The sequence below is a fragment of the Mobula birostris genome, chromosome 6 (assembly GCF_030028105.1).
Source record: "Mobula birostris isolate sMobBir1 chromosome 6, sMobBir1.hap1, whole genome shotgun sequence".
Taxonomy (NCBI): domain Eukaryota; kingdom Metazoa; phylum Chordata; class Chondrichthyes; order Myliobatiformes; family Myliobatidae; genus Mobula; species Mobula birostris.
In genome coordinates this window covers 94,672,069-94,690,617 of record NC_092375.1, presented here as the reverse complement: position 1 = coordinate 94,690,617, position 18,549 = coordinate 94,672,069, and the positions used below count along the sequence as shown (strand labels likewise).

Below are 18,549 nucleotides of genomic sequence, written 5' to 3'. Positions count from 1 at the left end.
TGTGCGCTCTAAGACCCAAAAGCCTCACTGATGTTCTGAATTTTGCTCTAGGTGATTACAGGAATGAAGTCATTGTCTCCACGATGGGACACATGTACGTCCTTTGTTGAGGCTGTCATGCCGTATGTTGTGGGAAGGATGTTTGTGAAAGCTCATTTTCAGGAGAACAAGAAGAAGCTGGTAGGTTGACTGAACATCAACTTTCACTCTTCCACCTATTACCTGCTTTAAACTGCATCTCCTGACCTGATGGCTATTTACCATATTCCACCTATGTTACATCATTTAAGGATCCTCACAATGTCTGAAACATGTTAAAGACCTTGTGCTACTCCAATGCTGACTGCCATAGTAACAGAGTTATCTATTACTCCAGTTATCTTATTGCTGAGTCCAAACCTTCTCAACCACACCATCTGAGATGGTTCAAGTAGTTAGCTCCCGGCACCTTCTCAAGGGTAGTTAGACATGGACAAATAAGGTAGAAGAATTTGGCAAGGTGGAAAGATTGCAGAAAATTGTTATTTCATCTTATAGCCAGCTTCTTACAGTGCACCCCCACTTTATGGCAGTTTCCTCAGTGGAAGTGCACCCTTATGAACATCAAATCAGATCAAGTTTAATCATCATTCAAACCACACACAGACACAGCTGAACGAGACAGTGTTCCTCTGGGACCAAGGTGCAAACATTCAAAAATAACTTAATTCAACATAGCGAGAAAAGAAGCATACTCACTCAAAAGAAAACCTCTATGTAGCCCAAAACCCTGAGCGACAATATCCGGCAATAGAGTCCCACTGTGTAGATACAGATTAAACATTCGCTCTTTGGGGATTTGTATGAAAAAAACAACAACAGAATATATGTAGAGACTGAGTTAGTTTGCCAAGGACAACAATCACAAGCTGCTAGTTCACAAAGGAAGGCCATTTAAGTGATTTGCTCTGGAAACTGACATGGGAAACTTCCACTGATAATTGTACAATTTATCAAACAATGTAATATCCATTTCTAGTTAATTAAAGTGATGACCTTTTCTCTTTTACCTACAATGCAATCAGAATTCACTTAGCATTTTGAACTGCACAATCATGTGAACATTATTGTTGAGAGACTAAGTTGCTGTAGGAATGCAGTCCCACTGATAGGATTCATTGGGAATACAGGGTTCATATTAAGAAAAATTGTGATGTGAATGGTTTCCTTGGAACACAACCTCACTATAATGAGGGGGTATACTATAGTTAAATTTGGTCTTCTATTTTCTATGTCTATCTTTTATAACCAGCTTTTTATTGTAGACAAATCATAGAGGGTGTAGGACATAGGGAGCCAATCTGTCACAGTGATTATCCCTCAAGTGTGGTGGTAAGACTCTCACTAGGGTTTTTAATATAGATCATCTAATCCTCAGCTGTGGTTTGGCAGAATTAATAACTAAGACACTTACAAAGACAATATGGTACCATGCTTAAATATGCAATTGGTTAACGCAATGGTTTTAAGATTTGTTGAGGGATTGAGGGTTATGGGCAAGAGGAGTTGAAGCTAACATAAATCAGCCACAGTCATATTGGATGGTGGGCCAGACTTGATGGGCTGAGCAGCCTACTCCCTCTCCTACTTTCTTAGCATCCCCTACAATTCTCCTACTGACACAACCGATTGACAGATGACACGATAGCCACTGCTCCACATACCGTCCTTACACATCTGGAGGAGAGGGATGCTTATGTGAGAATGCTGTTCTTGGTCTACAGTTCAGTATTCAACACCAAAATTCCATCCAGGCTTGACAAGACGCTCAGAGATCTCAGCCTTCACCCTGCCTTGTGCAGCTGGATCCTGGACTTCCTGTCAGATCACCAGCAGGTGGTAAGAGTGGGCTCCCTCACCTCTGCCCCCCTGACCCTCAACATCGGTGCCCCTCAGGGCTGTGTCCTAAGCCCTCTCCTTTACTCTCTGTATACCCATGACTGTGTCGCCACCCACAGCTCCAATCAGCTAATTAAATTTGCCAATGACACTACATTGATTGGCCATATCTCAAACAATAATGAGGTGGCTTACAGGGAAGAAGCAATACCTTTGACACAGTGGTGTCAAGGAAACAATCTCTCCCTCAATGTCACAAAAACAAAGGAGCTGGTTGTGGGTTACAGGAGGAATGGAGACAGGCGAACCCCTATTGACACCAATGGATCTGGGGTTGAGCGGGTAGCAGCTTCAAGTTCCTCGGCATCCACATCACTGAGGACCTCATGTAGTCTGTAGACACCAGCTGTGTGGTGAAAAAGGCACAACAGCGCCTCTTCCACCTCAGATGGTTGAAGAAATTTAGTATGGATCCCCATATCCTAAGAACTTTCTGTGGGGACACAATTAAGAGCATCCTGACTGGCTGCATCATTGCCTGGTATGGGAACTGTACCTCCCTTAGTCGCAGGACTCTGCAGAGAGTGGTGTGGACAGCCCAGCACATCTGTAGTTGTGAACTTCCCATGATTCAGGACATTTACAAGGACAGGTGTGTAGGATCACTGGGAACCCAAGTCACCCCAACCCCAATCTATTCCAGCTGCTAACATCTGGGAAGTGGTACCGTAGCGTAAAAGCCAGGACCAACAGGCTCTGGGACAGCTTCTTCCACCAGACCATCAGACTGATGAACTCACACTGACTTGAGTATACTTTACATTACGTTGACTGTTCTATTTATTATAAATAACCTTGCACATTGCATATTTAGATGGAGACATAACGTAAGGATTTTTACTCCTCATGTATGTGAAGGATGTAAGAAATAAAGTCAGTTGAATTTAAGGTCATACCAAGTGTAGATTATGAAAGACAGCTTTCAATGATTCTCTCTTGGCGTTCTGCAATGAAGGATTTGCCCTCTATGGAATAAGCTGCCAGAGGAGGTGGTTGAGGCGGGTAAATTCACAACATTTTAAAGACGCTTGGACACGTACATAGATAGGAAAGGTTTAGAGAGACGTGGGCCAAAGATGGGTATCTGGGACTACCTTAGATGGGCATCTTGGTTGGCATGAAGAATTTGAGCTGAAGGGCTTGTTTCTAATGCTGTATGATTATATAATACCCCACAGCCTTTCGACCATCTACCATTTGAAACATTCATTCACTTACCTTCAGAGCAGAGTATCTGCAGTGGATACCATCAATAAAACTTGCCTTGTCTACATCAGTAGAGTCTCTTAAACTCATAAACTCTTATCACCTCGTACAAAGACACTACCAGCTGCAGTTTCCTTCAAAATCACACACTATCCTGTCTTGTAAATATATCACCATCTCTTCATTCATCTGAGGAACACATCCATCAGAAGCATGCCAAGTAGCTAAGTAGGCCACTCATTACCACCTTCTGAAGGGTAAGTTGTAAATAAAATCAATAAAACAGAAACTGTGAAACCTTGTGCCACTGGATAAGCAGTACACTCTAATCTTCCCTACCTAGTAGTGCTAATGCTACAACCATGAGCCCTTCATTCCAAGCCAATAATGCAGTGCAGACCGAGGGCCTCAGTACCATCATTGACTCTCCTGTGCTTCTATAGACTGAAGATTTAGTTGCTGGTATTCGTTGGGCGTTTTTGGACATAGTGGATAAGGAAAATGACTGGATGGATGCAGAAACCAAAGACAAAGCAAAAGAAAAGGTATATTCTGCATATTTTAACAGAGGTAGATTACTGTGTAGGGAGGCAGATGACTCAACCTTCCAGTTGAGAAATGACTCAGTCATTGAGTTAACAATGACTGCTAGAGTTAAAGCAATAGTGTTCAGGATCCCTCACACTCGGAACTGAGGCATTTCTAGTGTGAGTGTACGTGTGTCAGACACTCCATGGTCACACACTAGCACATGCTCATCCCACTGACGGTATACACGCAACACACACTAAAGTTGCTGATGACCGCAGCAGGCCAGGCAGCATCTCTAGGAAGAGGTACAGTCGACGTTTCGGGCCGACACCCTATGTCAGGACTAACTGAAGGAAGAGTTAGTAAGAGATTTGAAAGTGGGAGGGGGAGGGGGAGATCCAAAATGATAGGAGAAGACAGGAGGGGGAGGGATGGAGCCAAGAGCTGGACAGGTGATTGGCAAAAGGGATATGAGAGGATCATGGGACAGGAGGCTCAGGGAGAAGGAAAGGGGGGAGGGGGAAAAACCCAGTGGATGGGCAAGGGGTATAGTCAGAGGGACAGAGGGAGAAAAAGGAGAGAGAGAGAGAAAGAATGTGTGTATATAAATAAATAACGGATGGGGTACAAGGGGGAGGTGGGGCATTAGTGGAAGTTAGAGAAATCAATGTTCATGCCATCAGGTTGGAGGCTACCCAGACGGAATATAAGGTGTTGTTCCTCCAACCTGAGTGTGGCTTCATCTTTACATTAGAGGAGGCCATGGATAGACATGTCAGAATGGGAATGGGATGTGGAATTAAAATGTGTGGCCACTGGGAGATCCTGCTTTCTCTGGCGGACAGAGCGTAGGTGTTCAGCAAAACGATCTCCCAGTCTGCGTCGGGTCTCGCCAATATATAGAAGGCCACATCGGGAGCACCGGACGCAGTATATCACCCCAGCCGACTCACAGGTGAAGTGTCGCCTCACCTGGAAGGACTGTCTGGGGCCCTGAATGGTGGTAAGGGAGGAAGTGTAAGGGCATGTGTAGCACTTGTTCCGCTTACAAGGGTAAGTGTCAGGAGGGAGATCAGTGGGGAGGGATGGGGGGGACGAATGGACAAGGGAGTCGCGTAGGGAGCGATCCCTGCGGTTAGCGGGGGGGGAGGGAGGTAAAGATGTGCTAGGTGGTGGGATCCCATTGGAGGTGGCAGAAGTTACGGAGAGTTGGACCCGGAGGCTGGTGGGGTGGTAGGTGAGGACCAGGGGAACCCTATTCCTAATGGGATGGCGGGAGGATGGAGTGAGAGCAGATGTGCGTGAAATGGGGGAGATGCATTTGAGAGCAGAGTTGATGGTGGAGGAAGGGAAGCCCCTTTCTTTAAAAAAGGAGGACATCTCCCTCGTCCTGGAATGAAAAGCCTCATCCTGAGAGTAGATGCGGCAGAGATGGAGGAATTGTGAGAAGGGGATGGCATTTTTGCAAGAGGCAGGGTGAGAAGAGGAATAGTCCAGGTAGTTGTGAGAGTCAGTAGGCTTATAGTAGACATCAGTAGATAAGCTGTCTCCAGAGACAGAGACAGGAAGATCTAGAAAAGGGAGGGAGGTGTGGGAAATGGACCAGGTAAACTTGAGGGCAAGGTGAAAGTTGGAGGCAAAGTTAATGAAGTCAACGAGCTCAGCATGCGTGCAGGAAGCAGCGCCAATGCAATACCCCATCCATTATTTATTTATATACACACATTCTTTCTCTCTCTCTCTCCTTTTTCTCTCTCTGTCCCTCTGACTATACCCCTTGCCCATCCTCTGGGTTCCTCCCCCACTCCCTTTTCCTTCTCCTCGGACCTCCTGTCCCATGATCCTCTCATATCCCTTTTGCCAATCACCTGTCCAGCTCTTGGCTTCATCCCTCCCCCTCCTGTCTTCTCCTATCATTTTGGATCTCCCCCTCCCCCTCCCACTTTCAAATCTCTTACTAGCTCTTCCTTCAGTTGGTCCTGACGAAGGGTCTCGGCCCGAAACGTCGACTGTACCTCTTCCTAGAGATGCTGCCTGGCCTTCTGCGTCCACCAGCAACCTTGATGTGTGTTGCTCGAATTTCCAGCATCTGCAGAATTCCTTGTGTTGACAGTATACGCACTCACTCCACACTTACACACTCGTTCGCAGTCACACCCCTGCCCCTCCCCTATTTGTTCCAGCAGAAAGCACAAGCCCCTTCACCCACCCTGCAAGCAATAACAAAGCCCCCAACGAGACCGTGATCTGGAGTCCGTCAAAAACCACAGCCCATCCCTACAGTTTGACATCCCACAGGCTCTCCCTCCCACCAGTGAGGGAGAGAGAGGTATCATTCCTTCCACGGCGAGAGGGGAGACCAATAGCTCACTGTTTCCATGTTCCAGTCTGCAGTGTCACTTTACTTTGAGTTCTTCAACTCAAGATTCAGCAGCAAACTCTCTCTCGCCATTGAGAGGGAGTGAAGCGATCACTCAGAGCAGAGGCCTTCAACAGCCACACCCGCTGACTTCCTGTTCGGATCTCCGGCGATGCTCCAGTCAACGACGCCGGTGAGAAACTGGGCCATCCACAGGGCCGCACCCTGAAGGCACATGACTTCCAGGCTGATGCTGGAGATATCGAAAATGCCAGGCCACTGGACAACCCTCCACTGTGGAAAACCACAGTTTGTGTGCAGCTGTAGATCACGGACTCCAACAGGACCCCAGCCACCCTGAAAAGGACAGAAGAGACATTAAAAAGAGGAATTTATTTAAACTGTTTTGAAGTTAAACTCGAAGAAGTCGTCCTCTGACACCATCTTTAGCTCCTCCTAATCATAGGCTTTATGTTTGACTCCATGACTGGGACCATATGTTGTTGGCTAAGGCTGTGCGCCCCTAGTCATCATTCATCACGCTCACTGGCTGGACGATCTTGCACCTCTCCAGCCTCCCCATACAAGAGGTGGAACAGGCTGCGCAGGGCCCTTGGCACTCTACTCCTGTCACTCTCCCCTGACAAATCATCTAGTGGGCCTTTGAGTCTCTCTGAAACAAATGACAGAGCAGTGTTTCCTTCATCCCCTTTCTGTTCATTGATCAGGGTGGTGGGGTGGAGATACGTCTCTACGAAAGAAAGTGCAAGATGTTCCTTCCCTCCGCCAGCCTGCAGGTCACCCTTGGGCAAGGTGTAGCACCTGCTTAGCCCCTTCCCCTACTGATCAGAGTCACGTGACATGTGAAGCCACGAGAACGGGTGGTGCATGTGACTACAGATGCCAGGCAGACAGTCTTTGAAGAGTATTGATGATGGCTGGGGTCACCGACTTGTAAAGATACTGCCCAGAAGAAGGCAATGGCAAACCACTTCAGTAGAAATATTTACCAAGAACAATCACGGTCATGGATAGAGAAAAGAATAAGAACAACAACATGAAGGGGGTCTCCATCACAGGCACATAATAAAGACAGTTGGAAGACCATGATTGCCCACGTTATACGACATGGCAAATAGTGATGATGATGCTTGATGGTGGGATCCTGCTGGAGGTGGTGGAAATTCCGGAGAGTTATGTGCTGGGTGCAAAGGCTGGTGGGGTGGTAGGTGAGGACAAGAAGAACTCTATCCCTGGTGGGGTGGCGGGAGGATGGATTAAGAGCAGACGTGTGAAATGGAAGAGATTCGGTTGGGGGCAGCGTTGATGGCGGAGGAAGGGAAGCACCTTTCTTTGAAAAAGGACCACATCTCCTTCGTTCTAAAATGAAAAGCCTCATCCTGAGAGCAGATGCAGTGGAGACAGAGGAATTGAAAGAAGGGTATGGTGTTTTTACAAGTAACAGGGTAGGATGAGGTATAGTCCAGGTTGCTGTGAGAGTCCGTTGATTTATAATAGAAATTGGTGGATAAGCTGTCTCCAGAGATAGAGACAGTGAGATCAAGAAAGGGGAGGGAGGTGTTGGAAATGGACCAGGTAGATTTGAGGGCAGGGTGAAAGTTGGAGGCAAAGTGGATGAAATCAACAGCAGGTTCAGCATGGGTGCAGGAAGCAGTCATTGATGTAGTGTAGGAAAAGTGCAGGACAATCACCAGTGTAGGCTTGGAACATAGACTGTTCCACATAATCGAGCAACAGGCAGGCATGACTGGGACCCATGTGAGTGCCCATGGCTGCACCTTTTGTTTGAAGGAAGCGGGAGGAGCCAAAGGAGAAATTATTGAGAGCGAGGACAAGTTCTGCTAGGTAGAGAAGAGTGGTGGTGGAGGGGAACTGGTTGGGTCTGGTGTCCAGAAAAGAATGGAGTGCTTTAAGGCCTTCCTGGTGGGCGATGGAGGTGTATAGGGACTGGACATCCATAGTAAAAACAAGATGATATGGGGCCAGCGAACTTGAAATCCTTGAAAAGATCAAGAGTGTGTGAGGTGTCAAGGATGTAGGTGGGAAGGAACTGAACCAGGGGGGATAAAGCAGAGTCGAGGTATGCAGACATGAGTTCAGTGGGGCAGGAACAAGCTGAAACAATGGGTCTACCTGGACAGGCAGGTTTGTGGATCTTGGGTAGGAGGTAGAAACAGGAGGTGTGAGGGGCGGGATCTATGGGGTTGGTAACAGTGGGTGAGAAATCCCCAGAATCAATAAGGTTGGTGATGGTGCAGGTGACAATGCCCTTTGTTTCTTAGTCAGGATCTGTTCGAGGGGTAAGTAAGAGGAGGTGTCTGAGAGTTGGTGCTGGGCCTCGGCAAGGTAGAAATCAGTCGCCATACTACAACAGCACCCCCTTTATCTGCGGATTTGATGGTGAGGTTAGGATTAGTGCGGAGGGAGTGGAGAGCCGAGCGTTTGGAAGGAGTGAGGTTGGAATAGGAGAGAGGAGTGTTAAAGTCTAGGCAGTTAATGTCCCGTCGGCAGTTGGCAATAAAAAGGTCCAGGGCAGGCAGAAGGCCAGGGTGGGGTGTCCAGGAAGAGGAGGAGGGGTGGAGATGGGAGAAGGGGTCATTGGTGCAGGGTGGAGGGCCCTTGCCAAAGAAATAGGCTCGGAGATGGAGACGGACGCGGCAGAAGAAAAACTCAGCGTCCTGGCAGGTGTGGAACTCACTGAGGTGTGGGCACAGGGGGGACAAAGGTGAGGCCCTTAATGAGGACAGACCATTCTGTCTCAGAGAGGGGAAGGTCGGAGGGAATGATTGACAAAGGTGAGGCCTGGACTGAGGACAGAATGTTCAGACGCAGACCGGGGAAGGTCGGAGGGAATGGTTGACAAAAGTGAGGCTGTTACTGAGGACAGAACGTTCTGTCTCAGAGAGGTGAAGGTCAGAGGGAATGGTTGACAAAAGTGAGGCCCTTACTGAGGACAGAATGTTCTGCCTCAGAGAGGGGAAGGTCGGAGGGAATGGTGAAAACAGGGCATGGATAAGAGCTGGGATCGGAGGGGAGAAGGGGGTTGGCGGTGTCTGATGAAGAGGGAAGTTTCGAGCGTTCAGGGGTGGTGGACTGAGAGGAAGATGGGGTCTCTGAGGCCCATCCAGGAGCTGGCAGTGGGACCTGAGAGACAGGATTGTGGAGTGATGGTGGGGGAAGGGGAGATGGGAGTTCCAGCGGCAGCCTGTGAAGACCCGGCCTGGAGTCAAGGCCGGAGGTGGAGTTGGAGGTTGCGCAATCGGCTCTTTGGAGACGTCCGAGGTCATTGGAACCCAAATTGATGGTGGTGGAGTCCGGATTGTTAGGGTCATTGAGGTCAGCAGCAGGAATCACGGTCTGGAGATGTCCGGGACTGCTGGCATTGGAGTCAGCAGGTTCCGTGGTCTGTAGCCGGGCAATCTTCTGATCCTTGCAAGCCATGAGAAAGTCAAAGAACTGGCGGAGGATAAAGTAGCGGACAGATCCATTACAGGCGGCAGAGAGAGAATTGTGGAAGTGACTGGCATAGGGACACCAGGTACCTCCTCCTGGTGGAAAGCGTGGCACGTAGAACATGGTGGGAGAAGCAGTCAATTGAATGTGAGTACCTGAGGTCCTCAGAGGATCCCAATCGAGAAGCTAGAACATGAATCTGGACACCATGTGGTCTAAGCTGGCGGCAAAGACGTGTTCCCAGAAGGGTACATGGTTGTAGTAGTGGGTCTGGGCGAGCACGTGGTCAAAGAGTCAGAGAACAGCAGGGATCACAGAGGGCGAGCAGTGAGAGAGAGTCGACGGGAAGATGTAAACTTCTTCAGGGTAAGTATCCAAGAGACCTGGCAGAGTAGTAATCAAATCACAAACATGAGGAAATCTGCAGCTGCTGGAAATCCCAGCAACACACACAAAATGCTGGAAGAACTCAACAGGCCAGCCAGCATCTATGGAAAAGAGTCCAGTTGACGTTTCGAGCTGAAACCCTTCGGCAGGACTGGAGAAAAAAGGCTGAGTAGTAGATTTGAAAGGTGGAGTGAGGGGAGAGAGAAACGCAAGGTGATCGGTGAAACTTGGGGAGGGATGGATGAAGTAAAGAGCTGCTGTAATATCATCTATATTTTCTGTATACTAGGTACACCGAAAGTTAATCCTTCATCTCTATATTCTTCACCCTTTTCAATTTTGCCTCCATATTCTCATAAGTTAAATTATTATCCCTTTCTAAATTTATGTCTTTTTATTTATTCTATAGACTTTTGTAACCTCACTTGCACTCTCCTTCCCTTTGACCTTATACTCTACTCACTCTTCCAAATTATTGAAACCAAACCCCACTAATTAGTGTAAAGATATATTTCAACCCATCCCACTGACTGCAATTATTGCCCTATCAACTCTGGACAGTCTCCGTACATATTTTGTACGCCCATCAAACTTTACAACTCCTCCCTTGGAGGATCATATACCCTGAGCCAATAGGCTGGTCCTGGACTTATCTCCTGGCATAAGTTACATATTACTATTTAGCTATTTATCGTTTTATTACTATTTATTATTTATGGTGCAACTGTAACGAAAACCAATTTCCCCCGGGATCAATAAAGTATGACTATGACTATGACTATGACTATTATCTACTTGTTTTCCTGCCCTATCACTTCAGTTCCCATCTTCCTGCCAAATTTGTTGAAACCCTCCCCCGCAGTTCTAACAAACCTGCTCCTCCTCAGGTTTAGGTGTAATCTGTCATACCTTCCCCGGAGGAGAATCCAGAGAGCCATAAATCTGAAACCCTGCCCTTGCACCAATTTCTTGGTCACACGTTCATCTGCCAAATTATCCTATTCTTACCCTCACTGGCGTGTGGCACTGGCAACAATCTAAAGATAACCATCTTGAGATCCTGCATTTCAGCTTCCTACCTAGCTCCCTATGTTCTCTCTTCAGGTCCACATTCCTTTTCCTACCCAAGTCATTGGTAGCAGTGTGTACTCCGACTTCTGGCAGTTTATATTCTCCCTTTAGAATGCTGTGTACCTGATCAAAGACATCTCTGATCCAGGAACCTGGGAAGGGGAAATACCATCTGGGTGTCTATCATTTCCACAGGACAGCCTGCTGCTCTTATCAACTCTTCTCCCCCTTCCTTTCTGAGCCACAGAATTTTTATAGAATGTCATCATTACTTCTCCACAGGGATAACTGATTGTGGCAGCCAAGCATTCAAAGTGAAATTGGTTCTTGATCCTTCAGCGCTGGCTCTTGCTAACACTGCAAGGCAGAACTCACTGATAAGGAACATAGTCAATCTACACATTGCTCTAGTGTGCCTGAGACTTTCTTAGTAGAGGCTGAGTTCACTTCAGAATAGAAGAGCTTGCAGACAAGTTCGCTGGCTAGGGGGCTAATAGCCAAGACCCCAGTGGACATCAGCTCTTTGCTTGGCAAAGGAGATGAGGGCCGGTTTAGGTCTATCATCGAAGTACCATCACCTGTAGAAGAAGGGTCAAAGTTTAAATGCAGAATGGGGGAATAAACCTTCCCTTCAGCAGGGGTATTCACATTTTGGAAAGTTCTCAAGCCTGTAGGAAACTAGATTAGCCTGTAATTACTAGTGGTAAATTCAACTGTCAGTAATTTCTTCATTTTTCTTTGTAGGCTAAGGCTATTCTCGCCAAGATTGGATATCCCAACTTCATTCTGAATGACGATGCAATTAATAACAAGTACAGAAATGTAAAGTATCCAAGTTCTGATTGCCCCCTGATGCTTTGTTACAATTTGTATTTCAGCAAGATTCTATGCACACCATTGATCAGAAATACAAGTGGAAGTGGATTCAAAGGAAATAAAAGAAAGGGAAATCTTTGTCTTCGGAAAACCCATGTTTATTTTTAAATACTAAATATCACAGGTCCCTCAGAATTTGTTTTATGAATTGCTTTTGTATTAATGAGAATCTTGGCTAGAGCTGGTGGAATTTTATTTAGGCTATACAGAAACCAGCTCAGTTATGTATTTCATTCATCTAGCACCTACAGGGAGAAAACACAGGTGCAGTGTGTTGTCCTCAGTTCTTTGGCCCTAGATCAGAACACAACGTCCTTTACTCTTCAAATCAAAATGCTTTAAACCAAGGAACAAGTAATTCAAGCTGGCCGCTACCTCCTGTCAACAGTTAATATTGATCTTTTTGGCCGTTATTCTTTCTGTGGGTGCACTGAAAGGGAGCAGACTATGTCAGTACAACCATTAGATCATTGTGTAAAAAACAGTAGCAGAAACAGACCACTCTCCTTGGAACAAGAGGGGCCTCAAGCCATGTAGTAACATGTGGTTGAAATGAACTTGGCTTGACGTCAAGTAAGAGAAAATCCGCAGATGCTGGAGATCCAAATCAACAGACACAAAATGCTGGAGGAGCTCAGCAGGTCAGGCAGCATCTATGGAAAAGAATAAACAGTCAATGTTTCGGGCTGAAGCCCTTCATTAGTGCTTTCAACATATTCAATATCCTCTCTCTAGAGCTCTCTGGGCAGGGTACTTCCAAACACTCACTGCCTCCTGGGAGATGAAATTCCTCCCTATCGCCTTATGAAGTAAGCTATTCCATCTTCTAGTTCCAATACACCTTTAATCAGAGTCATCTATCTATCAACTAGTTGTGGGTAGATAGTGGCTGTAATTGATTTAGTAGATCAATGGACTCTAACATTTAACCATAAGACACAGGAGCAGAATTAGGCCATTGAGTCTGCTCTACCATTTCATGGATAGGGATTGATAAATACTTTAGGATCCCAAAGGAAACAACAGTGTCACAGTGGCATTACAAGTGCACAGATATAAATATTAGAAGAGAAATATCAAAGAATAAAAAATACCACAAACAGTCGAACAGGAGTGAGTCATCACTTCCCCAGCTTTAGATTGACTCATTATAGAAACAAATGGCCAGGGGTAAGAATAACCTCATATAGCGTTCTTTGGACCAGCGCAGTTGTCTTAGTCTATTACTGAAAGTGCTACTCTGTTCAGTCAAGGAGACATGCAGAGGGTGAGAAACATTGTTCAGAACTGCCAGGATTTTCCATAGGGTCCTTTGTTATACCATAGACTCCAGTGTGTCTAGTTTGACTCCTATAACAGAGATACCCTTTCTAATCAGTTTATTGAGCCTGTTGGCATCACCCGTGTTGATGCCATTGCCCCAGCACATCACCAATCAGAAAATTGTACTGGTGACAACAGACTGGTAGAACATCATGCTGATCCATTTTTCCTCTCAGCCCCAATCTCCTGCCTTTCCCCTGTATCCCTTCAAGCCCTGACCAATCAAGAATCTATCAACCTCTGCCTTAAATCTACACAAAGACTTGACCTCCACAGCTGCCTATGGTAATGAATGTCACAGATTCACTATTCCCTGGCTAAAGAAATTCCTCCTCATCTTCTTTCTAAAAGGACATCAGTCTATTCTGAGGCTGTGTCCTCTGGTCTTAGACTCTCCCAACATACGAAACAACTCTGCACATCCACTCTATCAAGGTCTTTCACCATTTGATAGGTTTTGATGAGGTCACTCTCATTTTTATGAATTCTAGTGAATACTGACCCAGAGCCATCAAACGCTCTTCATATGACAAGCCATTTAAACCTGGAATCATTTTTGTGAAACCCCTTTGAACGTTCTTCAGTTTCAACACATCCTTTCTAAGGGGCCCAAAACTGCTCACAATACTCCAAGTGAGGCCTCACCAGTGCGAAGTCTCAACATTATATCCTTGTTTTGATTTTCTAGTCGTCTTGAAATGACTGCTAACATCGCATTTCCATAAAGGAGATTAACCTTTCGGGAATCCTACACAAGGACTCCCAAGTCCCTTTGCACCTGTATTTCCCGACACTGTATTCCATCTGCTATTTCTTTGCCCATTCTCCTAATCTGTCTTAGTCCTATGGTAGCCTCTATACTTCCTCAAAACTACTTGCCCCTCCACCTATCTTTGTATCATCTGCAAACTTTCCAAAAAAGCCATCAATTCCATCCTTCAAATCATTGACATATAATGTAAAAACACAGACCCCTGTGGAGCAACACTAGTCACCGGCAGCTAACCACAAAAGGCTCTCTTTATTCCCACTCTTTATCTCCTGCCAATCAGCCACTGCCTTATCCATGCTAGAATCTTTCCTGTAATACCATGGGCTTGTAACTTCTTAAGCAGCCTCATGTGTGGCACCTTATCAAATGCCTTCTGAAAATCCAAGTACACAACAATCAATTCCTCTTTATCTATCCTGATTGTTACTTCTTCAAAGAATTCCAACAGATTCATCAGGTAAAATTTTCCCTTTAGGAAACCATGTTGACTACAGCCGATTTTATCATGTGCCTCCAATTACCCCAAAGCCACAACCTTAACAACTGAATCCAACATCTTCTCAACGACTGAGGTCAGACTAAACTGGCCGATAATTTCCTTTCTTCTTGAAGAGTGGAATGGCATTTGCAATTTTCCAGTCTTCCAGAACAATTTGAGAATCTAGTGATCCTTGAAAAATCATTACTAATGACTCCACAATCTCTTCAGCCACCTCTTTCAGACCCCTGGGGTGTAGTCCATCTGGTCCAGGTGACTTATCTACCTTCAGTCCTTTCAGTTTCCCAAGAACCTTCTCTCTAGTAATGATAACTTTATACATTTCATGACCCCTGACACCTGAAACTTCCACTGTACTGTTTGTGTCTTTCACTGATGCAAGATACTTATTCAATTCACTTGTCATTTCCTTGTCCCCCATTACTACTTTTGCAGGATCATTTTCCAGCAGTCCGATATTCACTCACACCTCTCTTTTACACTTTATGGATCTAAAGCAGCTTTTGGTATCCCCTTTTATATTACTAGCTTGCTTACTTTCATATTCTACCTTTACCTGTCATGGTCCGGTCCATGAAGTCTGTATTCCAGTTCACGGTCCAGTCCATCGACCCTTGCTCCAGGTTTTTCTGTCTACCCTGTTTCTGTTCTTGTTGAGCTCTAATTGAGGCAGCTGATGCTCGTTGGGGCTGACTGCATAAATACCTTCAGAGACCAGGGCGCGGCTGCTGGATTGTGCTTGTCCTTACTCCTTGTATTCCTTCCCCTGACTTCTGTTTCCTGGCGTGAAGCCCTGCCTTGTCTTGCCAGTAACTCTCGCCTCTTCTCGCCTTCAGTCTTGTCCTGGAGCCACCCTGTACCTAGATCCCTTCCTGTCCCTTGCCTCCGTCGTGTAAGCCAAGCCGTCTTGCCGTTACCTACGGTTGGTTCTGTCCCTTCCTGTCCCTTGCCTCTGTTGGGTGGAATACCGCGCCCTGCCCAGGAGAAGCCTCTAGCCAAGCCTCTAGCCTCCGGCCTCCAGCCAAGCCTTGCCTCAAGTCTCTAGCCTCTAGCATAAAGACTCCAACCTCCTGCCTCCTGCCAAGCTTCACCTCTAGTCTCTAGCCTCAAGCCTGAAGACTCCAGCCTCCTGCCTCCTGCCAAGCCTTGCCTCGGGTCTCTGGCCTCTAGCCTCAAGCCTGAAGACTCAAGCCTCCTGCCTCCTGCCATCCTCACCTCTAGTCTCTAACCTCAAGCCTGAAGACTCCAGCCTCCTGCCTCCTGCCAAGCCTTGCCTCAAGTCTCCAGCCTCCTGCCAAGCCTCGCCTCAAGTCTCCAGCCTCCTGCCTTCTGCCAAGCCTTGTCTCAAGTCTCCAGCCTCCTGCCTCCTGCCAAGCCTCACCTCAAGTCTCTAGCCTCCAGCCTCCTGCCAAGCCTCGTCCTTGCCTAGTTCTGGGGTCTGAGCCAGAGGCAAGACCCAGGTTCTGGGTCCTTGTCCAGTCTCTGGCTTGGAGTCCAAGCCCGGTCTCCTAGCTTTCTTGTTCAGTCCTGTTCCAGGTTCCCGGTTTTCCTGTCCATGTCCTTGCCCTCACCCTGTATCCTAGTCCTGTCCCTAGTACTTCAGTGTCTGTGTCTTGCACTTGGGTCTTTTTCCAGCCTTTCCTGTATGACATTACCTTCTTAATGACTTTTTTTACCTGTCTTCTGTTGTTATTTAAAAGCTTTCCAATCCTCTAACTTCCCATTAATTTTTGCTCTATTATATGTCCTCTCTTTGGCTTTGACTTTCCTTGTTAGCCACAGTTGTGTCATCTTGCCTTTAGAATACTTGCTTCTTGTTGGGATATATATATCCTTTGCCTTCTGAATTACTTCCAGAAGGTCCAGCCATTGCTGCTCTGCCAGCAGCCCTGCCAGAGTTCTTTTCCAATCAGTTCTAGCCAACTTCTCTGCATAGCTCTGTAATTTCCTTTTCTCCAATGTACTTCCTTTACTTCTTTACTCTGACTTCTCCTCAAATATCTTTCTTTTTAAATCTTTTTATTAAATTAGTACACAAAAAGTAAACCATGTAGACACTAATACACTATTGCGATATAAATTTGCAAGAGATATTAATACACAAAAAAAAGTTAGTACACACAGTGCAGTTTAGATATAAAATAACAAGGTAATATAGTATACTAATTTTCCATACATATCAGTGAAGAGAAGAAAAAACCCACCGTGCAACTAATCTAAAAAGCAAAGCAAAGCAATGGGCTAACTAGGTATCAAGTAGACTTAAACAACTTAAAACAATCACGTCCTCAAACCCGACCTCCATTAAAAACGGTTAAAAAAGCAAGAAGGAATCCTCAAATATCGATCATATTATGATCACTCACCCCATAGGGTTCTTTTATCTTAAGCCTTCTAATCAATTCTGGTTCTGGACAACATCCAATCCAGAATAGCTGATCCCCTCAAGGGCTCAACCATGAGCAGCTCGAAAAAGAAATCTCATAGGTTCTCCAGAAACTCTCCCTGTTGGAGTCCTGCACCAACCTGACTTTCCCAATCTACCTTCATATTGAAATCCCACATGACCATTGTAATGTTGCCCTTTTGGTAAGAATTTTCTATCTCCTGTTGTATCTTTTAGACTACACCCATTCGACTGTTTGGGGGTCTGCATACAATTCCCATCAGGGTCTTTCTACTCTTGCAGTTCCTTAGCTCTATCCACAATGATTCAACACTTTCTGACCCTATGTCACCTCCTTCTAATGATTTGATTTCAATTTTTCCAACAGTGCAACACCACCCCCTCTGCCTTCCTGCCTGTCCTTTCAATACAATGTGTATCCTTGGACATTAAGCTCCCAGCTAAAATCTTCTTTCAGCCATGATACCGTGATGCCTACAATGTCATACAAGCCAATCTGTAACTGTGTTACAATTTCATCAACCTTATATCATATACTGCACACATTCAAATATAATACCTTTAATCCTGTATTCACACTTATGGTTTTGTCCGTCTTTTATGTTGCAACTTATCCTGTTGGCTGCAACAACAGCCCTAACAACAGCCTCTCCTCATACACCTTGCCTCTGCCTGTAAATCAGCCACCTCATTTTCAGCACTGTCACTCTGGTTCCCGTTCCCTGCCTAATTAGTTTATACCCTCCCGAACAACTAGCCAACTTTCCCACAAGGACATTGAACCTCCTCTGGTTCAGGTGTAACCCTTCCCTTTTGTACAGGTCGTACTTTCCCCAGAAGAGTTCCCAATGATCTATCAATCTGAACCCCTGTCCCCTACACCAGTTGCTCAGCCACACACTTACCTGCCAAATCATTCTATTCCTACCCTCAGTGGTACAATCACGGAAATTACTACCCTGGAGGTCCTGTTTCTCAGCTTTCTACCTAGCTCCCTAAAATCTCTCTTCAGGAGCAAATTGTTGAGTGAACTTGGCCTTTTCTCCTTGGAACGATGGAGGATTAGAGGTGTATAAGATGATGAGAGGCATTGATTGTGTGGATAGCCAGATAACTTTTCCCAGGGCTGAAATGACTAACACGAGAGGGCACAGTTTTAAGGTGCTTGGAAGCAGATACAGAGGGGATGGCAGGGTTAAGTTTTTCACACAGAGTGGTGAGTGTGTGGAATGGGCTGCCAGCAATGGTGGTGGAGGTGGATACAATAGGGTCTTTTAAGAGACTCTTAGACAGGTACATGGAGCTTAGAAAAAAAGTGGGTTATGCAGTAGGGAAATTCTGTGTAGTTTCTATATTAGGTTACATGGTCGGCACAACATTGTGGACCGAAGGGCCTGTAATGTACTGTAGATTTCTATGTTCGATGTTCTTAACTCACCTTTGTCTATCTATTGGTGCCAATATGCACCACGAGTCCTGGCTGCTCACCCTTACCCTTGAGAATGCCATAGATCTATAAACCTAGACTCCCAAGTCCATTTACACCTCCAGTTTCTGAATTCACTCCCCTTTTAGAAAGTAGTCTACCCCTTTTAGTCCTTCAGTCCCTACATTATATTTCATCTGCCACTTCCTTGCCATTCTCCTAATCTGTCCCTGTTTGCTCAATACTACCTACCTCTCCACCTATCTTTGTATCATCTGCA

The 18,549-nt window shown here is 45.9% G+C and overlaps 1 protein-coding gene across 1 annotated transcript in view; it reads left to right on the top strand.

The window, feature by feature from the left end:
* phex (phosphate regulating endopeptidase homolog, X-linked) overlaps positions 1-18,549 on the top strand; it is an 87,967-nt gene that overhangs the window by 21,107 nt on the left and 48,311 nt on the right. Inside the window, exons 7-9 of the mRNA XM_072259725.1 lie at positions 52-180; positions 3,588-3,689; positions 11,711-11,788. Of these exons, the coding sequence (XP_072115826.1) occupies positions 52-180; positions 3,588-3,689; positions 11,711-11,788 (309 nt within the window). The remainder of the gene's footprint in view (positions 1-51; positions 181-3,587; positions 3,690-11,710; positions 11,789-18,549) is intronic.